The 27,381-nt window shown below is 41.2% G+C and overlaps 1 protein-coding gene across 3 annotated transcripts; it reads right to left on the bottom strand.

The window, feature by feature from the left end:
* Positions 1-1,015: 1,015 nt before the first annotated feature.
* ankrd10b (ankyrin repeat domain 10b) lies at positions 1,016-26,684 on the bottom strand. 3 transcript variants are annotated; one of them, XM_071354780.1, is made up of 6 exons: positions 26,280-26,684; positions 23,516-23,668; positions 21,527-21,618; positions 5,603-5,871; positions 4,848-4,970; positions 1,016-1,837 (listed from the first exon to the last, which is right to left on the bottom strand). In XM_071354780.1, exons 1-6 carry the CDS (start codon positions 26,475-26,477, stop codon positions 1,566-1,568), a joined length of 1,107 nt encoding a protein of 368 aa, XP_071210881.1. In that variant the 5' UTR covers positions 26,478-26,684; the 3' UTR covers positions 1,016-1,565. The 3 variants fall into 3 exon arrangements, with proteins under 3 accessions (XP_071210881.1, XP_071210884.1, XP_071210883.1); XM_071354783.1 differs by lacking the exon at positions 4,848-4,970; XM_071354782.1 differs by lacking the exon at positions 1,016-1,837 and having other exon boundaries at positions 3,146-4,970.
* Between the last annotated feature and the right edge of the window lie 697 nt (positions 26,685-27,381).

Raw genomic sequence — 27,381 nt, 5'->3', positions numbered from 1 at the left:
CTGCACATCCTCATCTGCACATCTATCACTCCAGTGTTAATTGCTAAATTGTAATTACTTTGCCACTATTGGCCTATTTATTGCCTTACCTCCTTCATTTGCACACACTGTATACAGATTTTTCTATTGTATTATTGACTGTACGATTGTTTATCCCATGTGTAACTGTTGTTTTTGTCGCACTGCTTTGCTTTATCTTGGCCAGGTCGCAGTTGTAAATGAGAACTTATTCTCAACTAGCCTACCTGGTTAAATAAAACTGTTTAATAAATAAATAAAAATGCTGTTAGTTCAGCTTCTTGATATGCCACACCTGTGACGTGGAAGGATTATCTTGGCAAAGGATAAATGCTCACTAGCAGGGATGTAAACACATTTTTGCACAAAATCTGAGAGAAATGTTTTTGTGCGTATGGAACATTTCTGGGATCTTTTATTTCATCTCATGAAACATGGGACCAACACTTTACAACACTGTTTATTTACCAAACACGGTTTATATTTTGGTTCAGTGTACATATAAAAGAGAAGTCGATTTGTCCCATTATCCATGGAGGCCTAGACCACACTGCGGATGTCAGCCAGGACACACATGCACGGGGACAGAGCATAAATCCATTGTCTGCAGTGTTCCAGTGCAGTTGCCAGGCACCTGGGTGGTCAAATGGTGTTGAATAACACTCACTATGCAACACAGGGTCTTGTTGCAGTAAGTACAACTCAAACCCATGATTTAACAAATGGGTCATGTCATATGCAATCCAACAGAGGGTCCAGAGCACCCAGGGTCACTTCACTCAGTACAAAAAGTACATTGAAATTCCAATCCCATGTGTCCAATTTGGAAGTTCAATTTCAGTTTACTTATTGAATAAACAGATTTTCAATCTTTATACGAGCCATAAAGGATACAGGATAGTAGTTCAATATCCTATCTGTATTTCAATGTCATGTTCCCCATCCATTAGTGCATACAGTTACATCTGACAATTAGAAGAATAATCACATCTCAATGTGCTTTTAGGTCATTTAATTTATCAGGTTACAGATGAACGAGGATTACAAAACAAAACCTGCCTCATAGTTAAAAGACATTCTTCAAACAAACAAGAGTTTCAAAGGTTGAGGCATTTCATTATTCAGAAAAACCCATCCCATTTGAGACATCTCACATAACACTTTCATTTACATTCAGGCTAGTTTTGACCCGAGGATAACTGAACAAACAGATGTATAAACATTAAGTTGAAAATAAAGAGAATGCAGTATATGCCTTAACTGTAGCTTTTTCTTTAGCCACTCAAAATCGACTTTTCACATCACAAAAAGGTATCACGAAACAAGTGACTGTTTTACAGAACATTTCATACCCATAAACTAAAAAAGTAAACACTCCCCTTTAGGAGAGATGGCCCTTCCCTTTACATAAATAAACAACACAATGACCATATAAAGAAGCAGCCACTCAACTCACTTCATGGTTTTAAGGCGTATGAATGCTTGCTTACATCAAGCATAAATGACAGGCAAACCGAGGGACGGCCTGACAACGGTATCCTTCCACCTTAGGAGCCGTGGTAGAGGAGCATGGTGCTGAACAGGGCATGGTTATACTGCTGATGGTTGTACTGCTGCTCTGCCTTCACCGATGTCTGGTGTTCCACCTGGCTGCCCGCGTTACCAGTGGCAACCATGTGCTCTTCTGCATCCCTGTAGACGTGGTGGGGGACGATGTCGGCAGGGGCGATGGTAGAGTCACACCCATTCAGGTGTGTTGGGGGGCAGTGCCTGTTTAAGGGGGTCCCCTCACACCCTAAACCTGCTTCTAGAGGGTCACCTGCCATTGGAAATGAGACACCTGGTCAAAATAATTTCAAATACTGTGTTTGCCAGTACGGGGCCACAACTTCATACTCAGAGATAAGCAAATATATACGAATTGATTTTGTTTTGCACAACTATTCCCCTTAGAGATGAACATTTCAGAAACTGTAAACCTGTGACTCAATCTATGCAGGAATTCAAATCGATAGGTTGCCAAATGGGTTCCAGAAAATTTTACATAATCTCGTTATCTTTCACCCTTGAACTTGATTGCATTGGGTCACATCCTGATTCACTGTACTCTTCCTGGTTATATTGACACACCAATCACTGCTCCTCCTCGGCACACTTCCCAAGTTTCTCCACCTTCCCCACTCCCATTGGTTCAGGCAAGATGAGACGATCAAAGTCCCTTATAGATGTCAACACAGATGACAACGTCATAAAACACCATGCTTAAGATGGTTTCAATGAGACATAATCATATAGTCCTAGAAACAAGAATTTAACATGCTGCCACCACTTGCTGTAATGGGGAATAATCCTAACAGGCTGACTGTGTCACGGGCACGAGCGTTGCAATATAAAGTCAAGAGAAGAAAAAGCCTAGGAGAGATGACTAGAAACGATTCGGTTGACCGTTTGTGTGGATTGTCGGACTAGAGGACCTTGTGCATTTCAGGTAAAATAACTCAATGTTTATATCCTAGGACACATTAGCTAGCAAGTGCAAGCTAGCTAGCTAAATTGCCATAAATGTTTAATGCTTTTTGAACTGTCCCCAAATTAATGTAATTGGTTCAGTTTGTGTTGATATTTTAACCTGCGTGTTGTGATCGCGTTTGGTGTGGGTGGACAAAATACATTTATGCACGATGGCGCACGCGCGCAGTTGGGTTACCGGTTTGACCCATTACCACCAACGAGGAGATGGCACGTGGGTACCTGCTTCTATAAACCAAATGAGGAGATGGGAGAGGCAGGACTTGCAGCGCAATCTGCGTCACAATACAACTGACTTCTATTTTAGCCCTTGGCAACGCAGACGCTCGTTGGCGCGGGCGAGCAGTGTAGGTGCAATAATTGAAAAGTATAGATTTCCGAAATTATTTTGCAACGCTCACGCAGCGTAGTCAGCCTGTTAGAAACAAGACAGCACAACTGAGGGCCTGCCCAGCTATCTCAATATCACTAGAGGGCGCCAAACCTCCCAGTCATTCAGGGCACTTCAATTGAAAGATGAAATAGATTACTGCTCTGTGTTCAGACCAATGTTGAGATTCTTTCTCATGTACACAAAAAAAACAAAGCCACCATCATGTTATTCAAAGGAATGAACATTTAATGAGTTTAAAAGTATACAAAACTACTCAGCACTGAGCATCAGAAGCTCTAATAAATGCAATCTACTCGTTAACATTTGTGATTCTGTACAGACTGAATAATAGTGCAGGGCAGATTCCTTGACAGAACAATTGTCCTTCATGTATGAAGCAGATGGATGGGAGGAGGGATTTTAAGTTTGTGAACAATATATTTACGAAGGTTCCTTTTCTTTTTTTTTCTCAAACGATTTCCAGCCTTAGGAAAGAGTAGCTTCCCCTTGTTTCGTGAAAATGGTAGCACTACTAATCACACTCATTTATCATATTTCAATATTTAACTTTTGTCATTAGTGAAGTTAGCAAAGCAATAGTACATTATAATACAACAAAACAAGCCAACACTTAGAAAAACAGTCAATATAAACTAAACCATTTTCAACACCACACAATAGGTACTAGGCTATACAGAAAAGCGTACAAAGTCCTCTCCTAGAAAATCAGAAAGAGAAGGGGCACTAGGAGTGTCTAACAGAACCAAAGTCTCCAGTCTGCTAGCTAACAGGACAGTGTCAGTTCAAATAGCACCTTGGAAATACCTAAAAGCTCACATAATATAGAAAAGCTGCATAGCGAAGGTTTATGTACTTTATATATTTATGTAAAGATATGCTTTGGCATAAGAGTTTTTGTATAAAAAAACTAAATAGCTTTATAGCTACAGGACAAGAGTTAATACAAATGTTTCTCAGAGGGGAAAATTTAACTAATAAAACAAATATGCTTCATCTCATTACACTGAGGGTAGAAACATTCTCTAGTGGCCTCTTCATTCTGACATGAGATGGACAAATTCTGTGTTTTGCCCCTTATTGGGTGGAGCGGCATCACAATGGCACCATTAAATACAGTACTCAGTAAACACATCACTGTCTAACTCATCATCATAAAAGGGCAGAATTCTGTCATTGCATATTCATGATGCAGAGGGAAACGTCAGTGCAGCCTCAATGACTTGAAGTCTAACCTTCTCCATAAACTGAGGCTTGTTTCAGTACATTGTTCCCACGGTGTGGGTGTTTCTACATTAAATAACTGTAATTATCATTTGACAACGTTATTACAGTTAACATTGTGCAATGTAGGGTAGGTGGAAGGATAATTGTGCAAAACAGAATTCACTCACCCTAAAAGGGGCTTTGCCAAAAACACTAGAGATTTTTTAACAAGAATTTTGTGAATCATTCAAAGCTACCAGTAAAACGAAACATAAAAAACAAATGTTTCTCTAGCGATTATGGTAGCAAGGCAATGTTTTTCATAACATGTAGGTACAATGTATACAAGTTATTTACATCCCTTTTTTTAGAACCGCAAGAGTATAACAATACCATGCCAAAAACCCAACAATACCATGCAAAAAAAAGTAATGCCATCTGTTGGAAAACATGGCCAGAGAGGGCCTGGTGGACATTCTACCAAGATACAACCACTAGGAGGGTCAACACTCTTACTCAACACACTAAGGCCTCTACAGGTAGGCGTAGGAGTTAGTGCAGCGACAGGGGATCTGCATGGAGGCCACAGTGAAGATCTCTTGCTCCTTAGCGGCTGGGGTAGACACCTCCACTCCCCCCTGGCTCACCAGGCCTGGCACCGGCGCAGACCCATTCATCCCAAACGCAAAGGGTCCTGGCCCACCTGAGCTCACTGCCGGCGGCGCTGCTGACTCCATACTCTCCTGGTGCATGCTCTCCATCAGTACCTCTCCGACACCGCAGACCAACCCATTCCCGTTCAGCATCCCCAGCGGCAGGCACAGACCTGGTGAGAGCAGTGGATGAGCGTGTTGAACTACCATCAAGAACAGGACTAGATGAGAACACGACATACAGGGCAGAATACCCTACAGTCCCAAAGAGGTAATTCCATCATGCACAGCTGCCTGGGCATAAGGGGAGACTGCTATTTAGCATGCTAGAATAATCAACCTTACTCAGTGAGTCCAAAGTCCAATTGTAGGCTTCATTCAGCAATAATCATCCACTGCCCCATTACCTGATACCCTGCAGCGTCAATCAACTTCCTGGCAACCGCTCACAATTCTACTCCAGAGTTTGCAGAAGTCCAATAAAACAAGCCATGCATTTACACATGCCAACATCAGAGGCCTGGCAAGCAGCCACGGGTAAGTCCCCTCCCACCCCCTTCTTCATACTGCTCATTGTAAAGCTGCACAACTAAGGGAACAATAATGTATTCAACCAGATTCTCAATAGGCCAGCACTCAAAGGTTAATCCTGATTTTACAACAGGATTTTATGAGGTTTCGACACTTGATGCTTTATCACGTATAATTATGGAAAGTCATGAAAAACATTTATAATCTCCTCCCAGGTTTGATTAGGTTATTTTTTATAAAGTATAAAAAATGCTAACAAATGCAAAAACCTAACCTTCAGTTCTGGCCTTCTTGATTTGATTATCTTCCATGTTATCAAACGACCTCTTTCTATTTGGTGCCCCGTTAAGGAGGCTCCGCCCTTGAATGAGAGGGTGGGAGTGGCCTCCGTTCTGGATGGCACCATTCAGACCAAAGCCATTAAGCTGGGTCAGGTTCTGGTACCGCTGCAGGTTCTGGGCATTGGATAGTATCTCTGCACACTCGCGAAACCCCTGGGCATGGGCCAGGTCAGCAGCGGACAGCCCACTAGCGTTCCTCATACTGTGCAATAAGAGAAGAGAGTGTTAGAGAAACCCACACCCTGCCATAGCCAGGGATCACACACATACACACACACACTTAATCTCACATACACACAGGTCCCTGACTGCCTCTGCTAGTCTAACATCATCTCTGAGGGAGAGATGACGACTGATCCTATTAGATCATTTTTTGCCCTTTATTTATTATAATTTAAGGTTTTGGAAATAAAATACATTTTTAAATGACACGTAAATATGTCCACTGCAAGAGAACATGATAAACAACTGTTATACACAAATTTGAATAATGCGTGAATCTCAAAACCAAAATCACTTCCACATCCCAGAAATAGTTTTGTTCAAAATGTCAAAATGTTCCTTAGGTTGATTCCTGGTATCAAATGTCTGAAAGATTGAGCAGAAGAAATGTACGTCCTTGGAGATCATGGACTAGTTCAGTTCAAAGCCATCACAAAGAGGAATTTTTCGGTTTTGGATTGGTGACATCCCAAATTGGCACAGATTTCCAAAGGAAGACATTTCCTTCACATTAAAAGTTATGCAAGGTGGTGTCAATTCTTGACGTTCAGGTACAGAGATGTTGAGCAGGTTCAAAATCATGGTCAAGTTAACCTTGTGGAAAATGTATGTGCATGTATGTATGTATGAATGAGAGAATTTAAGAAAAGTGCCTTTGAAACTTTAGGTCTAAAAAAGCTGAATAATGACAATCTTGACAAAGTGAGTAGAAGAGACTGGCAACACAGGATCAAAGTTCTCTTTCTAAATATGGTCAAACTGCAGGCCACAGGACAGGCATTCAGAGGTCCTCCAACTCATCGGTTAGGCACATATCAGGGGAAGCGGCCTTTTTCAGTTCATCCATGATGTCCATGTTTTGATGAGACAAAGAAAAGAAAAAAAGAGGGAAAAGACATGGAAAGGAAAAGCAAAAGAAACGAACAGAATGGCAGAGTAATCTTCAAGGAACAAGAATGACCAAAGATGTCTTCTTTCTTCCAGGATAGGAAAGTGAAAAAGAGACTCGATGAGTTGGAGCTCAGTGCCACTCACTGTTTAAGAAGATCATTTAAAAAAAATGAAAACAGACATGTCATGGTGTCAAAGCGGCTGGCATCCAATCAGAAGGGCCCAATAAGGTTAAGAAAACACCATACCCTCCACGTTGGTATCGCAACAGACAACAACAATACCAATGGGTGATTTGGTCTCAGATTCAGGCGTGTGCATAACAGTCTGTTTAGTCATTTTCTGTTGCCGCTATAAACCTGTAATAAACATACAGTAGGACTTTATGAATGAGCAAACAGCAATGCAGTGAGCATGATTTCCATAATGCTTCTAGATATGCTATCCATAAGGCAAGGATGTCACTGGGTGGGTAACACTTCAGCGTATTAGCGTCACTCTTGCATCAGTGTTTGGGCGGCTCTCGGTCTGGATTTTTAAATTATTTTGTAAAAAAGGTGAAAGGGATAAGTGAGTGTCAAAGCAAATGAGTCTAAAATATAGTACTACTCTAACCTGGGTACTAAGCCAAATATAAAGCTATCAAATAGGGCCAGACCAAAAAGACCCGCTTCTAAGTAGGTCATAAACAAGTAAAGAATTGCCAGGTCACTGTTCCTGTCCTGGCATGCGTTGTAGCAGACCAAAAACATTCCCTTGTAAGGATAGAGGTCTGCGCTGCCATGGAACCGGTTCAATTCATTTCCTGGAAGTGTCTAGAAAAATACTCTAAGCAAACGGAGGCCATAAGCTTGACTGTCTGGATGCCAATTGCCCAACATTTCTGCTGGCTGGCGGGAGAACAGTTCTACACTTGTTGTTTCTGAGGCTAAACACCATTGGATTCCGCGGCAAAATGATTGTGCAAGGCGAACAACCAGGTCTTTGTGAGGGGAAGAGGGTTGAAGCAGGCCTGTGTGTCAAGGAATGAACTTCTATTTGGAAATGAGAAAACGGGAACACTTGACCTTCTGTGGGCAGTGTGTGCCTCTCATAGATTCCAATGATGCACTAAGAACAAATGAAAACTGAGAAACTACCCTAGTGTTTTGGTGTTGCTGTACGTGGTCATCATCTTATGGATGTACTGTAGAAATATCAATTGTAAATATACATAAAGTGAAAGGTGCAGCAACCCAGTGACATCCAGGAAGTTATATACACACACACTTCAGTTTAGATACGGTTCACTCATTCATAAACTCACTGCTTTGTTTCTCTTACACTCCCTATTACTATCTTAATGTGCAGTCAAACAAAAATACAAACAACGTGCTTGAGATCACATTTCTCTGTTGAATTAAAAAAAAAAAAAAATCACATGATTAACTTGCATACATATTCCCCCCCTGCTGACCAAGTTTGAAAAAACAAAAATTAACGCTTCCAAGAGATTCTACCTTCAAGCAACAGCTGTGTTTATATAGAATGTTGTTGTGAGCATGTAGATTGACGGGTCTCACTAAGAGGAGTAACAATCATTCAGGGTGCCAGAGAATCTGAGACAACCAGTGTGGGGAACACAATGTGCACAAAGAACAAGACGCCAAGTATTCTGTTCTGGCTTCTCTGAGAAATAACCCATTTTTGTATAGGTAATCAGGTAACATTTCAACCCAAATCTGCAAGTGAATATGTTGAAGGGAGAAACAGGATATCGTTTATGATCAACCAAACCAAATGATACTATGTAGGTTATATGCAATGTGTACACATACAGTTAGAGACCCATCTTTCAGTCTATTTATATCTGAACTATGACCCAAATAATGAGGCGCTGATGAAAGAATTATCTTATTAGGAAGGAAATAGTCAGTCACTGAAAGGTCAGCGTTTAGAAATAATCCCACCAATAATCTCCCATTCTGTCCCACTTTGTTAAGGAGGAACAGTCTACAGCCTAACCCCTAACCTTCTGATCCAATCCCAGGCCTGGACCCACCCCCTGCTGTAACTAACAAAGACCAGATGTGTCATTAAAATATATATATATATTTTTTTTTAAGGTAGTAACTCCACCTCCTTGAATTTGACTGATGTATTATGGATAAATTACACAGACTAAAGATCCTTTTAAGTTTGTTTTATATAGAAAAATAACGAAGAGTCAAACTGCAAACGTGTTCTTGTTTACAACAATAGTATTTTTTTTAGAGCACATGGGCTGTAAGAAGAAATCACGGAAATAACATTTCATTACAATAATTTGTAACCTTTATTTAACTAGACAAGTCAGTTAAGAACAAATTCTTATTTTCAATGACGGCCTACGCTGGCCAAATCCGGACAAAGCTGGACCAATAGTGTGCCGCAGTATGGGACTCCCAATCACAGCTGGATGTGATACAGCCCGAATTCAAACCAGGGTGTCTGTAGTGACGCTTCTAGCACAGATGCAGTGCCTTAGACTGCTGCGCCACTCGGGAGCCATAATTTGACCGTAATGTGTAATCAGATCCTGGAGTAACCGATGGGATAGCATACACCCAAAAGTACCAATGGCTGCAGTTAGACAGGTAGCTCAATACTGATATTTTTCCCACTAATTGGTATTTTGACCAGTCAGATCAGATCTTTTCACATTGGATATTTTTCAGATCTGTTGGTCAAAAGACCAATTAGTGAAAAGAGTGATTACAATAGGGCTGCCTGTGGAAACATATCCAAAGTGACAGGTTGCTCCTCAGACTACCTTACATTAATGAGTGACATGTAATGTGATACGTAACGCTTTACCCATTATTTTACCTGTACTACCATAATGGCCAAGCTTTCATCACCCCACACAGATCCTTTGTCAGTTATTGGGTGAAGAAAATAATGGAGCACTCAACATGTTATGAACAGACTGTAGCCCCCACCAATCTTCATTGAATATAACAGGAAATAAAGGAAACACTAGAGTAAATGAGGTTACAACGTATATTGTATACTAAGCATGTGTGGTTCCCGAGTTAAATAAGTAATTAACATCCCATCATGTTTAGGGTCATGTATAAAAAGGCTGGGCAGGCCCCCATAGGATGACAATGTCCCCATCCACAGGGCACGAGTGGTCACAATGGTTTGATGAGCATGAAAACCATATGTCTCAGTCAACCCAATTGAACAGATTCTGGAGCGACGCCTGAGACAGCGTTTTCCACCACCAACAAAACACCAAATGATGGAATTTCTCGTGGAAGAATGGCGTCACATCCCTCCAATAGAGTTCCAGACGCTTATAGAATCTATTCCAAGGTGCATTGAATCTGTTCTGGCTCATGGTGCCCAACACCTTAAGACACTTTATGTTGCCGTTTCCTTTATTTTGACCTGTATATGAAGTATATTAAAACATTTTCAGATAAACCACACGTTTACATAGTTTTTTCCCTCAAATTCGATTACATTATGCATAATATGTAGAATAAATGTGTGACAAACACATGAAAGTAGTCAGAAAAAGAAGCCAACTACCAACATTTCTGGGAAACATTCTGTGATGCTCCTTTGTACACAAAGTGGTCCCCATTGCAAGGATGTCACTGTTTATCCTTTAACTACTCAGCCAACTGACATTTACTCCTGAGGTGCTGACCTGTTGCACCCTCTACAACCACTGTGATTATTATTATTTGACCCTGCTGGTCATCTATGAACGTTTGAACATCTTGGCCATGTTCTCTTATCTCCACCCAGCACAGCCAGAAGAGGACTGGCCACCCCTCAGAGCCTGGTTCCTCTAAGTTTATTCCTAGATTCCTGCCGTTCTAGGGAGTTTTCCTAGCCACCGTGTGTCTACAAATGCATTGCTTGCTGTTTGGGGTTTTAGGCTGGGTTTCTGTACAGCACGTTGTAACATCGGTTGAAGTAAAAATGGCTTTATAAATATATTTGATTGATTATCATTATGATGCCATGACAACGACAAAGGAGTTGGTTATAGCATAAACAGACGGGCATCCAGTCTGAGAAACCCTCAGTGAGACTAATTGAAGTGTTGGTGATAAATGTCCATTCACAAAAGCCAATGGAGGCATTGTGAACACCCCTTTAAGTAAATTGTCACAACTTCATTAATGAACCCTCAAACTGAATATCAGCTACATACATGACCTCCAGCTACTGAAATACAACTACTGAGACAGAGAGAAAATATATTTCACTGACAATTTTACTTTAATGTTTCAATTAATTATTGCACTTGAATGAGTTGGTAGACGACATTAGAATCTCAGCATTATTAGATGTATCATCAATTGGCATGTCAATAATGGCCCGTCAATAATTGCCTTTGACTCAAACCCAGTAATAGACAGTTAATCTATCCAGACGAAGCGCTATCTAATCTAAACCCTCAACTTCGGATCCTCAGCTGGAGTTCTGTCGTTTCACTTCTTAATTATGGAGATGGAGTAGTTTCTCTTCTTCTTCTTGTCCCTCTCCAACTCTATCAAAATCTCCAAGCGTCTCCATAGTAACCCCTCTATTTTGGCAACACTGTGCTCAGAGTGCTGTTAAAGCTTGATAATAATGTTGTATTTCCCTTCACAGGATCCGAGCCCCACTGTAGAGGCTCTATTTTAGTTACTCTTTCTGCATGTGTTGTCTGGTCTTTAAATAGGTCAATAAGCAATAGGAAATACCCCAGTCTTCTGTGAATTATATCTGGAGACAGGTCCCAAAAACACTGTTCCTGCACAATAAAAGGCATGTTTGGATCCAGTTAGCCTATGTTCCTTTTCATGTACTGATTAAATACTACATGGCAAGATTTTTTTTTAAATTTTGACTCAAACATCTACAGTAATCCATTAATAAACTATGGCTAGTAAGTCAAGAGGACAATGTATTTTGTGCATTTGAATCAGATCTCACGTCCCTGAATATGGTAAAGGTGCCTTGAATTAAGACGGAATGTCCAATAAAAACACTTAGTTAAGTGGGTTTTTAATCCTGCAGTTTTCTTTTTGTTGCTTTCAGCTATGATTATTTTTCTGTCCCTGGTGTAACGCATCACATACCTCAGCAGGGGAGCCTATCGAATGACATGTCAGAGTTGGCATGGACAACGACAGGCTAATTGCTGTCTTGCTCAGGGAAAATCCTTTAGATAAGGGAGGCCTTGCATTTCCCCTCTTCCTCCCCCTGACTTCTAGCCCTCTTACATTCCATCTCCAAACCTCTCACCACATCCCAGCACCTCTGCTCCCATTTGGTTCCTCTAGTGCAGTGGTTCCCAACAGTCGCATAATTCTTTCAACATAACATTTAGTGAATTTTAGCAATCAATGTAATTATTAATTTGCATTGTGAAAAGTAATGTAAAATTGCTTAGAATACCACTAATACCCCCAACTGTTAAAATATGGAAGATATTTATTTTATTGCAGAAAACCTGCTGTACACCTCTGCAGACCGCAGGTTGGAAACCAGTGCTCTAGTGACAAAGTAATCAATCCACTTAATGTTTTGCTTTGCTGAAAAGTTTGATGAATCTATGGTTCAGGTCAGGGAGAGGGGGAAATTAAGGCCATCCTTATTTTAACCTCAACACACCCCATAATGATATCTACAATAATAAACAATCATAATGTCCTGTCAGTGAGACCCGTCATCTGTGTGTGAAATGCTGAAGAATGATACAGTACCTTGAAGAATCACCCTGTTGGATTTGAAATGATCATGTCCGAATCTGAACAGTAAGTAAGGAAGCGTTAATTTCTCTTTTTAAATGCCTGGTATGCTTTGCTTTTGAGTTCTGAGCACACAGCCACTGTCTTCTGTTGCTAGCCTATCACCTTCAAGAGAGATCCTAAAATCATGCTGACCTGTGACTGATTAAAGCTCACTACTCAAATGGGTCCTACGGTTAGTTTACAAACAGAAACAAACAAATAAATACAGGAACAGGTAATATTAAGCAAAGCATGCAGGTCTAAACATGTCTAAAGAAATTTACTTTTAAAAAATATTCATAAATTTCCTAGCATTAAAACCAATCACCGCAAGAAATACCTCAACAGTTTGCCAGTGTGTAGATAGGAAGCGATAGTGAGAACACTCAATGCCACAACAGTACGGCTATCCCAGGGAACGGGGCAGACTCTGCAGTGTCTATTCTCCCCCTTTTCTAGGATTACTTGAAAAAATCAAGTCATTTCGAATTCAATGGCTGCAAAACATTGAGACGTGGAGGTTTCTGAGTCTTATTTGTTAACAGTACAAAAGAAGAAGAGATCATAAAATTTTTCTGGAGTATTTCTTTCTTAATGCCACTTTCATAAGGGAAAAGGTGACAGAAGATCAGATAATCAAAACAGATCTTATGGTATCATAGGGTTAATACTGAAGGTGACATTCAAAAACAGAACAGTTTCTCTTCTACGCAGCAGAAATAGTATAGGCCCTATAAAAGGTATAATATGACAGTTATTAAGAACCATTATGACAGAATTGTTAGCATTATACAGTTAAATAGTTCAGGCACTGTTTGACCCTAGAGACTGTGCTACTCTGGACTATTCTCTATCCACTACCCTACCCGGAGTGATTTATCAACTACCTATGCTGAGCTTTCCCCCTAGAGGAGCTCATTGTAAAATCCTGAATGTGCTTGAGGCTCATGACAAGAAATCCAAAAAGAGAACGCAAAAGTGAAATAAAATAAAATATTGACGTGTTAAGCATCAAAACGATCTATGCATGTTATTAGGTATTCCAGGTTGACTGTGAACGTTTGTCAATTTTAATGGATGACTATTTGAGTGAAACAAACTAATATACATTTATATTAAGCATATATTTATACATTTTAATAAACTAGAATGTTTGACCTGAAATTCCCTGAACAGAATGCTGCCGCCACTTGCTGCTTTTCTGCATGTATTGACGAAGATCTCAGATCGATGATACCAAGAGATTAGGTCAATTGTCCAATGTCATCTGGAAAAAGGGCAGTAGTGTGTTAACGGGGAAATAAAAGACCTGAATCAAAAACGATAGAACACAACCAAGTCTGCAGGCTGAGATGTTTGCGCCGGATGATTCAAGATGATCAGGGCACAAGAAAAGCACGTGTCCAGAATAACGGGCTACGGTTTTAATGCAGGTCATAGTCTTGCTATGTTGAACTTGAGTCTTGAAATGCAGAAAACACTATGCTAGATGGTTATAACTCTTCATTATGATAATCATGTTTCAGGCTAGTTGAGATGGTTCAGGGACAAACCCACAAACAAGGACACGTTCCATGGCTTCAGAAAATGTCCATGCTCTGCATATTTGGGTCTATCTTAAAGAGAAGTCATTCTAGCTGCTCTTCATGTTGTGGTTTGAGAAGCTGAATAGGCTTGGCCTCTGAAGTAAATAGTGTAGCCCAATGCAGCGGTATTGGTCAGTTAAATGGTAAGTCAGACTGGAAGGAGGGGGGGGGGGGGAGCAGACAAGAGCTCAAATCAGATGGAAGCGAGAAATCTCCCTCATTTTTTCTGGTTCGTAGACCAGACCTAGCTGCTATCACATTGGTGTCTATGGGAGAACCACCCATTAAGTAGACCAAAAATGTGAGAGAAGAAAATTAAATGGTAAACTGCCTGAGTTGGACATCTTCATTTATTCACCATCTTCGCTCAAAATGTCCAAGGAGAACGTCAATCTAAGGTCAGGTGAAAGTCACAGCAAAGATCAGGAGGGGTTCCTCTTGAGGGGCGAGAAGCAGGAAGGGGAAAGAGTACTGGAGCAAAGTGGCAAAGCAGAAAAAGCACAGCGCAACAGCAGCCACGACAGCAACTTCTGTGATTGGTCAAGGTTCTCTTCTCTTCTGTAATTGGTCAAATGTCCTCTTCAGAAGTGAGAGAGAGAGCTCTGTTCATGAGACACAGAGAGTAGTATGGTACAATAAATATCTATTAACAATTTGTGTAGCAGCAGCAGCAATGTAGCTATATCCCCAAATGGGGACAAGTTTGACCAAGGAATATCAGATCAAATCCCTATTTGATTAAGAACAAAGTTATAGTATTAGTTCACACATATTAGTTCTAATTCTTTTGATATACTTTTAAAGATGGAGATGTATTTGGCTCAACGACTGAATGCGTCACAGTGAAAGGAAAAGGAATGGAAATGGTTGGGTGCATTTGAAAGTTCAAAATGTAATGTACTATTCAATATCATGATAAATGTATAGTTGGCAACAGTAAGAAAATGCTATATTTATGCATATGATTCAATTAGGATGTTCAATTATATTTGCCGCCGGTCAAAATAAGTCTGTTTACATGCGGCTTAATCTTACAAAAATAAACTATTTCCTTTGTCAGCAGTTAATTTAAATTAAAAAGCTCCCCTCAAACAAACATTAATCTGGCTGGTGTAGACATAACTTCCAAAATTCAAAGGAAGCAGTTGTGTAAACCTGGCACCAGTCTGTGTGGGAATCTCTGCGTGCAACTGAGAGCTACGTTTACAGTAGAATTAGAGCTGGCGGGTGAACGGTAGGCCCAATAACAGCCTAATGTTGTTTGTAGAAGTTATTTAAAGCTGAATGCATTTATGTAGCATTGCCATTTATAGTAAATTTAATTTTTTTAAGGGCTTCAGTAATGTTCCATTTCAAACTAATACGCACATTTTATTTAGTCTGCATGCTTCAATGGGTCAATAGCACTAAAAAGGGTAAACATTACTATTAGACTAGCGCATCGACTCCCTGTCTCCTCTACAGCAGGTGGACATTGCCACCCATCTGATCAAGTTCAAATGAAGTGTTCAGTATTCTCTGATGATTCACAACATAAGCGAGAGCGCTTGCATACTCGACATGGCCAAAAGTATGTGGACAAGTGCTCATCCCCCTTTGCTGCCATAACAGCCTCCACTCTTCTGGGAATGCTTTCCACTAGATGTTGGAACATTGCTGCAGGTCTTGCTTCCATTCAGCCACAAGAGCATTAGTGAGGTCATGCACAGATGTTGGGCGATTAGACCTGGCTTGCAATCGGCGTTCCAATTCATTTAAAAGGTGTTCGATTGGGTTGAGGTCAGGGCTCTGTGCAGGCCAGTCAAGTTCTTCCACACCGATCGACAAACCATTTCTGTATGGACTTTCGCTTCGTGCACGGAGGCATTGTCATGCTGAAACAAGAAATGGCCTTTCCAAAACGGTTGCCTCAAAGTTGTAAGCACAGAATCATCTACAATGAAGATTTCCCTTCACAGGCTTCCTGAGTGGCGCAGAGGTCTAAGGCACTGCATTGCAGTGCTTGACGCATCACTACAGCCACGGGTTCAATCCCAGGCTTTGTCACAGCCAAATGTGACTGGGAGACCCATGAGCGCGCGCACAATTGGCCCAGCATCGTTAGGGGAGGGTTTGGCCAGCTGGGATTTCCTTGTCCCATCGCGATCTAGTGAGTCCTTGTGGCTGGCCGGGCACCTGCAAGCTGCAAGTGATTCCTCCAGCACATTGGTGTGGCTGGCTTCCGGGTTAAACTAACAGTGTGTCAAGAAGCAGCGCGGCTTGGCAGGGTTGTGTTTCGGAGGACGCATGGCCCTCGACCTTCGCCTCTCCAGAGTCCGTAGGGAGTTGCAGCAATGGGACAAGACTAACTACCAATTGGCTATCACAAAATTGGGGAGAAACGGGGTAAAAGTACAACAAAAATGTACAAAAAAAATTTGATTTCCCTTCAACACAACTAAGGGGCCTTGCCCAAACCATGAAAAACAGCCCCAGATCATTATTCCCCCTCCAAACTTTACAGTTGGCACTATGCATTCAGGCAGGTAGCGTTCTCCTGGCATCCGCCAAACCCAGATTCATCCGTTGGACTGTCAGATGGTGAAGCGTGATTCATCACTCCAGAGAACACGTTTCCCCTGCTCCAGAGTAATGGTGGCGAGCTTTACACCACTCACCAGACGCTTGGCATTGCGCATGGTGATCTTAGGCTTGTGTGCGGCCGTGGAAACCGTTATTGTGCTGACATTGCTTATAGAGGCAGTTTGGAACTCGTAGTGTTGCTGCAACCGAGCACAGATGATTTTTACATGCGCTTCAGCACTCGGCAGTCCTGTTCTGTGAGCTTGTGTGGCCTACCACTTGCTCCTATTTTCCACTTCACAATAACAGCACTTACAGTTGACCGGGGCAACTCTAGCAGGGCATAAATTTGACAAACTGACTTGTTGAAAAGGTGGCAGCCTATGATGGTGCCATGTTGAAAGTTACTGAGCTCCTCCATACGAGCCATTCTACTGCCAATGTCTGTCTATGGAGATTGCATGGCTGTGTACTCAATTTTATACACCTGTCAGCAACGGGTGTGGCTGAAATAGCCGAAACCACTCATTTGAAGAGGTGTCCACATACACTACATGGCCAAAAGTATATTTTTTGCTCTTAATAGCATCGATACGCTAGATTTACTCAAACTATAGCTATCTTTAACACAGGAGGAAAACTAAGGCTATAGCCTGAGCCATACATATAAATCAATGGTTTCCATTTCAGTTTTATCAGCTCCATCTCTGGGAACTGAGCAGATGTGGAAGTAACCACAGAGCACAGGAGAAAATGGCTCCATCCAAACCCTGCGGAGTTTAGTATTTTTACAACCTCTATAGTTTGTCTTTCAGAAGCCAAAATAAAAGCTGGTTTCATGTGGATTAGCCTACATTTTACAACCAGTTTGCTATTGGTTAAACCCTTGGGCCCTTTGAAGCACCATAGGTCAATGGAAGCATGCAGGGGACAAAACTACTGCTTGGTACTAACGAGACACGAGGCTAACATTAATATATATTTAAGGTTGTGATTCATTTTATTTTCACCTATAATTTCTAAGGTCATTTTCTAGACGGGGCAATATTTTTGAATTTGAGAATGTATTGTAAACAGAAAAATAATCTAATGCCATGAGCCTCCTGTCTAGTTTGCTTTCTCTGTTACTATAGAATGCTGGGCCATCAGAAACAGAACATGAGCTACAGCTGTCAAAGAAAACATGGTGACATCAAACAGTAACTCAAAACAGCTGTACAGTAGCATTTCTAGGACCTTTAGGGAAAAACAGTCATAAACAACTTTCAAAATAGTTCAGTAGCTGGCGACCAAATGCACATTTCATCAGAAGAATGAACATAATGTAGATGTCTCCCCCCCCCCCCAACACCAGTGATTTTAAATGAAATTGACATACCAAGTTTTATTTTAGTTTTCTACCTGGGTTAACTATTACTATAACAATATTGGCTACATTTGTTGGCATTCGGGTTTGTGTGTCGTTCACAAAGACAAGCAAAACTATAGGCTCATTTAAGTGATACGTTTGGTTAGGTCGCAACTCTCTACTTGATGAGAATTATAAGAGTTGTCATAATGCCTGCCAGAAACTAAAGTACACTTCACCTCAATGCAGTATGGCATAACTCACTGTATGTCAGCTTAAATAAGGAGAAACCAGCAGGACAGTGCAGCGCTTGAGGTCTACATCCCTGAACTAGTGAAATGTAACGTCTCTTATTACAGGTGGTCATAAGCTACTCTCTTATGACCACCTGTAATAAGACACATTACATTTCACTAGTTCAGGGATGTAGACCTCAAGCGCTGCACTGTCCTGCTGGTTTCTGTTTCTCCCTGGCAATACATGTAGTTTAGTTTCTTCCTAATCAGAAAGGTTCTAGTAACAGAATATATCGTAAACCCAGGCAGTGTTAAAATAAACACATGGCATATAAACTCACTGGTAGTTTCTGGTGTGTGTTCGGGTTATGAATGACGGACAGCTGAAAATGTATACCGGTTGTCCCACAGATGAGACGGAAGAGGATTTAAAAACAACTATTTCTTACTCAAATTCCCTTGACAGAATTAAACTATGAATGTTTGTGTGCAATTTGTCCTCGAGACAGAAAAACATAAATCAATAAAAAATATAAACATTTAGCAACTCATTCAAAATCTGCTGTGAAATAATTAGATCCCTGTCAAACAGACCATCTCTGCTGGCTGCTGTCAACAATGCGTCTTGTCCATGCAAACAGATGTGTTCTTGTCAAGATTTTAAAACTACTCATTAAGTAGGATTCTAGTATCTCCGTCTACCTAAACACGATGGTACTTGGTCATACAATGAGGAACATCCTAAAACTGTTGGAAGCGCCATATTTGCAGGGCATGGTAGTGGCCTTTACTAAATACATGTACTAACTTTTCACTATCTGTGTGTGACTAGTATAAATAACATCAATCAATTCAGTTTGCCTCAGGCAGCATCTAACCTACAGAATAATTGACAGCAGAACAAATGCAGGCCTATATTAAAAATCCATCCGTTTTAAAAGGACAACAAACAAAAAAAATCTCCCTCAGACTGTCCATTTTACATCCGTCATCTGTGGGACACTGCAGGTATAGTCTACCCTCCCTATGAGATTAATCTCTGTTGACGTTTGGTGAGGCACTTTTTGTTTCAGACTACATAATCAACCCATTTACTTGTAAGGAGATAAAGTAGCTGGCACTGAGAACGTTAAGGAGCACATCCACAGTATGGCGAGCAGAGCCTCTCCTGTATCCTTTCTAATCACGTCAAACAGACCTTTTAAGTCTTGCAAGTTGAGTGAGTATGTAAGCTTTACGTCATACTACAATTCCTCAGGTATATCAAATAGCACTCAACCAAAAGACAACAAACAGGACTGGCTGGTTTTATGTTTCTGAATGTGTCCATTTAGAAGTCAGAGTCTCTGGAAAACATACTGAGGGCGTGAGGGATTAACAACTGTTGGTGTCAACAATAACTCTTTCTTTTGTGGTTCCTTCTAGAGTTAAACAAACCTAAAATACTGCTGAACCACAAAAACACGTGTCTAGGGTGAGGTGTGCATGTGTGTAGTTCACATCAGTTAAACCACTCACCAGCTACCTGGAACCTTGGGCACCGGAGCTGACTGGCTGGTGTAGTTTCACTACCATCTGAGTGTTTGCCAAATCACCAAACAAGCTTTTATAAAATGGCAACAGCTTCCATCCTTGGTTCAGATCATGGCAGCCGTTGCACAGCATATCATTTTCTTCTCCATTACAAGGTTGGGAATTTCTCCTATTTATTTAAAATTTGAACTTATCTACTGACATTTTGAAAAGGGCAAGAACAGAGGAGGGCATTTAAGACAATTCATACTAATTCAGTATGTCTCTCTTTGCTCCCTGTCCATCTCTATCTGCATGCATCGTGACAAGCCCTTTTGTAGTGATGGGAGACTATGGCTGGCTACCTCCAGATAATAGAAAACTTCCTCTCAACTATGTCTTCATTTATTTCCAATGGTGTGAAAGGACTGGATAGGTGACAAGTTCGTTATGTGGTGTTTCTGCCACATTGCCTAATTCTTAACCATTCCAATCCTTTCACATCGTTTGGGTCAAAGAAAATAAGACGAGGAGTGAGGGCAGAAACTCATTAAGGGATGATGGGTTTTCAGTGTCACCTCCAAGCAAGTAAAAAGGATGTTTTGTTCAGATTTACGAGGATTTACCCTTTCCCCTCTCTGCGTTCATTCAACGAGGAAATGTGCATTTGGTCAGCCGCTACAACTATAGAAATACACTTACCAAATCAACATGTGAACAAAGAAGACAATGCTCTCAATTATACAAATCATAATATACAGTTTAAACATAACATCCAAATAACATTTTCAATATGGTAAAGCTCACGGGTCACATTTGCAGGAGAACTCCATCAAAACTTTTTTCCCCTGTAAAGACACAGCTCCATGTTCAGATAGTGACTAGTGCTGAAGAGTGAGGTTCTCTCAGACCAGTTTAAGAATAGGGTCTCGAACACCTGACTAGGTCATGGAAAGGGACTGGGTATGCATGCTTTTGTTTCAACCCTGAGTGCACACACTCAGTGCACCTAATCATGCTCCAAACAGAATACCATGATTAGTTGAGTCAGGTGTGACTACAGGTCTGGAACAAAAGCTTGCACCACCAGTAACTCTCCAGGAATAGTTAGAATCCCTTGGTGTAGGTAGGAGAGTGGAGCAACATGATGGAATTCAGGTTGAAGTTAACAGGAATCTTTTATTGTTTCTTCATTTATCTGGAAATGTGTATCCCTCCAATGAAATGAATGGTTCTGCTGTCCTTGTCTGGTTCCTACAGTAACAGGACTTACACTGAGGTGGACATCTCAGCAACACAACTTTTCATAGCCGCAATTCCTGAGTAACTACTGACTAAGGACATAACTCATGAAATGACCTTGTAACAAAGTGTAAGTACAGGCAGCTATAGCGCTTACCATTGTTAAAGTTTTGAACATAAAATATAAAAAGTTACAAACATGGTATATCTCTGCATGCAGTTACTAGCTTGTTACAGGGTAACTGCACAGGTTATTCCACTGGTTGTGCCCGTGTTGTAATTCTACTTCCTTATCAGTCTAGAGAACCCAAGACCCATATAAAAAAATACAGACCCATTTCCACAGTTTGAACATGGAGCACAGTGTCAACCGTACAAGAAAGTACAGGTTGCTTGAGTTTTGATGGAGTCCTCCTGTAAACGTTGTAGATATGGGAGATGTTGGATGTTACAGTGAGTGGAAGACCGAGCACACAGGGGGTGCAGTAGCTCGACTTACTCAGCTTTCGCCCCCTGAATCAGGAGAGCGTTGACACAGTCCAGACTGCCTGCACGGGCAGCCTTATGGATAGGAGTCTCACCAACATAGTCCTGAGAGAGAGACAGGAGATACACAGACAGAAATAAACATGTTACACCGTATTTACACAAACTGAATGAGTTGCTCACATTGGTTTCTAGTGCGGCAATAATATGCAGCCGGTTAGTTAGCCTCACTCCCCTCTCCCAAACCAGGGTAGAGTGCTCCAGGGGCAGAGCCTGAACTCTTCACCCCAGCTACACAGCGGGCCACAGGCTGAGAGAAAGAGAGGGGGAGGGAGGAAGGTGGTAGAGAGGGAGGGCGGTGGCAAGGTAGTAAGAGCATTTTTCAAAATAGATCCCTCCTTCAGGAGAGAGAAAGTGAGAGAGGTGCTGAAGGAGGAGGAGGCAGACACAGAATTTTTCAAAATAAAATCCCTCCTCCATCCAGAGCCATATTTGTCCACACCCAGAGAATGTGGGATGGCTCTATTAAAACCACACAAGGGAGGGAGGGGTTAAAGGGCCAATGCAGCTGTTTTTATCTCAATATCAAATCATTTCTGGGGAAAAATGTAAAAGGCGCTTACTGTGAATTATTAAAATAAAAATTAAATAATATATATATAATTTTTTTATATAATGGTCACAGAAACAAAAATAGCTTCTTAGCAAAGAGCAATTTTCAAGCAAGAAATTTTGCTAGGACTGTCCGGTGAGGAGTGTGGAAATAAAACACAGGAATATCACCTTTTTGACTGCATTAGGCCTTTAAAAGAGGGTGATGTGTTTAATGCAGGGGAAACTGGATGGCTAATTTTCAAATGTGTTGGATCAGGAACATTTTAAAATGTAGGCTGTAACAGTGATGTGTTACAGCAAGCCAAGAGGAGATACAGCTAAGAGTTATGTAATCGTGACCTACTAATCTGATTTCTCTGAGCGGTGCAGTGAAGCGTCAGAGATGGTCAGTGAAGTGTGTGTACACAAGACAGGAGCAGAAACGAAAGACCATGACAGAAGAACACACACATTCTCACACGATGACGTCAAGTCTAAATGCAAACCCTATTGGCTTTTCACATGTAGATAAGCGTACGTGCACACATGCACACCAACTAGTAGCCTGGGGCTCAGACAGGCTTTTCAGTCTTTAATCCAACAACATGAGGGCAGAAGCAGGCTGCCTGGGGCTCTTCAAACACAGCGTTGAACAGGTATTAAGGACTCAATAACGAAGATAGCCACAAAACAGAATCTCTTGCAAGTGCCTTGGTATTTTTCCTCTCAACTATCATTGAATTTACTTATGTGTAACAGGCACTAGTCCAGAGGGGTCAAGGGTCAGGTCGAGTGGCACAAAGCCAGGATGATCCCTCTGATAGGATCAGTCTGAGCTCAGCCTCACTCTCTCACACACACACCTGTCATTTTCACTAGGTCTGCCCCCCTTTCCTCTAGGTACGGACATGCGTCAGGGTTTCCGTTAGGAAAACGTGGTGCAGGACATTTGACCAGCAACATTTTAATTTAACGGACCGATATGCATTGGGTTTTTTCTTGCGCTGTCTGACAGATTTTCCAAAGGCTCTGTATCTGTATGCTGTACATGTGTGATAAATAAGATACATAACGAATATACTGTGTACACACGCCAATTTAATTCCACTAAAGTATGCTAATTGACATATATACCAATTAGCATGACCAGTCAAATGCATTTCCATCAACTGAAATCAACTAAAATCAATGAATAGGCTAAAAAACATTTTACAATGGGATTTCTTCTCCCAGACAATTGGCCGCAAGCATTTTATTTAATCGGCTTTTCTATTAAATAAAGATTGGACAAAAGCCGGCTATTACCTGTTAACGAAAACCCTGCTGTGTGTGCGTGCACATAGACGTGTGCGTTTTGGTAAGTGTGTGTGTGTGTGTGTGTGTGTGTGTCCATCCATGTGCACTGTACCTGTCTGTTGATGTCAGCACCAGCTTGCAGCAGCCACAGCAGGCACTCTGGGTGGCCCCCAAATGCAGCGATGTGAGTGGGCGTCTGAGCAAACCTCGTGGTCACCGAGTTGACCCCACAGCCCACCTGCACCAGACGCGTCACACACTCCAACTGTGAGAGAGAAATTAATTTTATTACTAAATACCAATACAGTGGATTGAAAATATTCTGCTGTGTCTGTCCTGCCTTGATGAGGTAATCCACAGTCCTTCAAGCAAAACATTATAGTGTAACAATAAATCAAAAGACAAAGGCCTACAGTATGACTACTTCCTGTAATCAAATCGCACCCTAGGGTTATTTTTACAGCCGGTACAATCACACCCAGTTAAGCACCACCAGAGTAATATAATAACGCATCAATTCTAACTAGCCTAGATGAGGTTTCCCAAATTCAGTCCTGGGAACCCCCCTGGGTGCACGTTTTGTTTTTCCCCTAGGACTACACAGCGGATAAAAATCAACCACTGAGCAAAGGCAAAGTTTAGGTTGGTAAGCTAGTTGGTAAGTTAACTGGCTAGACTAAAAAAATTTAGCTGACATGGGCTTATTGAGGTACTGTCAGTGACTGACATAAGAGAAAGTGCTGATGCACGACCACATTTTGAAATTGCACCTTGTTTATTCTACTATTCTAACTTTCAACAGTAAGTTGACCCCACTGAGTTTCTAAACACACAGATACACATATACAGTACCAGTCAAAAGTTTGGACACACATGCTCATTCAAGGGTTTTTCTATATTTTTTTATATTTTCTACATTGTAGAATAATAGTGAAGACATCAAAACTATGAAATAACGCATATGGAATCATGTAGTAACCAAAAAAAGTGTTAAATCAAAATATATTTTATATATATGTTAGATTCTTCATTAACAACTGTTCGGGGGTGACTGCGTGAAATCGGGCCTTCGTGGTCTAATTGCTGAAAAGAAACCACTACTAAAGGACACCAATAAGAAGAAGAGACTTGCTTTGGCCAAGAAACACGAGCAATTAGACTGGTGAAAATCTGTCCTTTGGTCTGCTATACCAGCATGGCTACCACAGCATTCTGCAGCGATACGCCATCCCATCTGCTTTGCGCTTAGTGGGACTATAATTTGTTTTTCAACAGGACAATGACCCAACACACCTCCAGGCTGTGTAAAGGCTATTTGACCAAGAAGGAGAGTGATGAGTGCTGCATCAGATGACCTGGCCTCCACAATCACCCGAACTCAACCCAATTGAGATGGTTTGGGATGAGTTGGACAGCAGAGTGAAGGAAAAGCAGCCAACAAGTGCTCAGCATGTGTGGGATTTAAACTCCTTCAAGACTGTTGGAAAAGCATTCCAGGTGAAGCTGGTTGAGAGAATGCCAAGAATGTGCAAAGCTGTCATCAAGGCAAAGAGTGGCTACTTTGAAGAATCTCAAATATATTTAGAATTGTTTAACACTGTTGGTTACTACAAGATTCCATATGCATTATTTCATAGTTTTGATGTCTTCACTATTATTCTACAATGTAGAAAATAGTTTTTAAAAAATAAGAAAAACCCTTGAGTAGGTGTTCAAACTTTTGATAGATAGATCTACACACACACACACACTTTATTGGATCCGAGGGCATTCCAAAAGGGGGCCCACAGGCCGACGATTACGCATCCCTGCCCCATGCAAATACAATCTCAAGGCTGACCCTCAGATTGGCTTGAACAAATGTGTTTTCCTCCAGCAGTGCTGTAGCAGTGTCTGATGTAGCAGGACATTTAACACAGCGGTGTAACCTGGAAGTTGGCCATGCTCAATATAGTGTGTATATAGTGTTGGTGTGAGTTCCTCTTTTATGATCAACACAAGACAACTGCTTCTCACAAACACAAAATGCCTTGTGGTCAGTCATTAAGTGAGGCAGACCATGCCTGTGCTATTTTTAAAACCCTGCTGTTTCATCTAAACATCCATCCTTCCCATCCCACTCAGCAGCACAGAGGAGGTGACAGAGTCAATGGCTGATTGGATTTTAGAACCTATGACTGGGGCTGAGATAGGCACACATCACTAACCAGGCACACATCACCAACCAGGCAGGGACATGGACAGGGGGTGCTGTTCTCTGTTTGTTTGACATAGATACTACAATTGATAGTGTCACTATTGTTGTTGTACTTTACTCTGCTCTCTAAAAATGCATTAGTATTTAGTCAGTGATGAGGCTGATTTAAAACCATGCACACCTCGTCCTTCAGTTGACTTTTTTACAATGTGTATGTAAACACTTCCGTATGGGATGGATCCCCGCGTGTTTATAAACTGCCTTTTTGGCGCGTTGCAGGTTATTGGTTCCCACCGCAACCAATAAACAATCGAGCCCGCCACAGATATAACAAATATTTGCCGTCGACGGCTGAAAGATATTCGTTGATTGCTTGATGGGAGTCTAGTCAGTCAGGCCATTACATTCTTCTGAGCTGGAAGCACAAGTCTGTTCATTTTCAACAGTCCCAATGTCAAATTTCACATCACACTAGCCTATAGAGAAAGAGCAGCCTACAAAGTACATGTTTCAAACCATTTCCTGGCAACAATTAATCAAAATTATGGCACGTTACCTAGCGTTAGCTAGCTACGTGAATATGTATCATTCAGTGTCAGCCTGTATACTGAAAGTGGCTGGAGGCCTTGCCTCTTTTCTCTATAATTTCATTGTAAAAAAATATATATATATATTGTACCTTTCCGAAATGAGCAGCCCAATGTATTGGTGTCCAGCCGTAGAAAGAGTCCTCCACTGCTAGGTCCGCCGGGTTTGAGGTACACTGAAGAAGCGAGCACAACGCACCGACATCTCCATCCCTGCACGCCCGGTGGAGTGGGAAGCGAACGTTCAGAACCTCCTCACTTGAGAATCCCGACTCGATGCCCACCGACATTATCAAACGAATATAAAACACAATTTTTGCGAGAAAATAACAAGAAATGCCGTCGTCTGTTTCCAAATGTAGTGATTGTGGTAATGTTTCGTTGAGTGCCTTTTCGTGAAGGCACACGCCAACCTGCCTGCTTGCTGCTGCTAACAATGAACACACAAATGGACAGCGATGACGTTCCAACCAACGCACTCAGAAATGAATCTTCTTGAGGCGAGCTGCAAATTCAGGAATGGAGTTTTGTACGCACGACCCGCCACTAAATTCACGCCTCTGATGCATTGCGATGCATTTACAAAAGTTATAGCTAGCAACAGCAAGAGTGACTGACACAATTATAAGTAACGTTAGGGGCTTTCATGTGGAACTGTCCACAACGTTGCTTATTGGCCTACTTTCACTGATCATTTTTAACAAACTTCTGTTCAATAATTGTCCTACTATTAATTGTTTTCCAACCACATCTGAATTTACTTTATGATGAAAAGCAAGGACAGTAGTGCAGAGTGATTTTGTCATACATAAATTCATAGAATTGAAATAATACAAAATTCAACTGATGCACAAACGTATTAGACATTGGTGTGATGTACTGCCACATTGTAAACCGTTTATATATTTTTTTTTACAAAAATAGGCAACCCCTTTTGGGTTGTTTAGTTATTTATATATATTATTATTATTTTGTACAATTAGTAATTATAACATCTCGCGTGAGTAAAACAACTCTACTTAGGCCAATGAGTGCACCCACCTGATGAAGGGGGATAGTTGAGCATTTAAAAGTGTTCTTCTATTTAGTCTGGATAAAGAGCTTTAATCTTCATGATAACAATTAGCCAAAATGGCTGTATGTAGTTTAATGCATTGGTGGATGTGGTGGACAATTTAGGTGTACCCTACTTGT

This window comes from Salvelinus alpinus, chromosome 20 (genome assembly GCF_045679555.1).
Source record: "Salvelinus alpinus chromosome 20, SLU_Salpinus.1, whole genome shotgun sequence".
Taxonomy (NCBI): Eukaryota; Metazoa; Chordata; class Actinopteri; order Salmoniformes; family Salmonidae; genus Salvelinus; species Salvelinus alpinus.
This window is presented reverse-complemented; position numbering and strand designations above follow the sequence as displayed.

Bases quoted from the DNA above. Each gene is read 5' to 3' on its own strand.
- ankrd10b (XM_071354780.1), bottom strand. From the start codon at position 26,477: ATGTCGGTGGGCATCGAGTCGGGATTCTCAAGTGAGGAGGTTCTGAAC. The intron at 23,669-26,279 runs GTACAATATATA...TCTCTCTCACAG, and splicing joins GGGCTGCTCATTTCGGAAAG to TTGGAGTGTGTGACGCGTCT. The intron at 21,619-23,515 runs GTACAGTGCACA...TCTCTCTCTCAG, and splicing joins GTGCTGACATCAACAGACAG to GACTATGTTGGTGAGACTCC.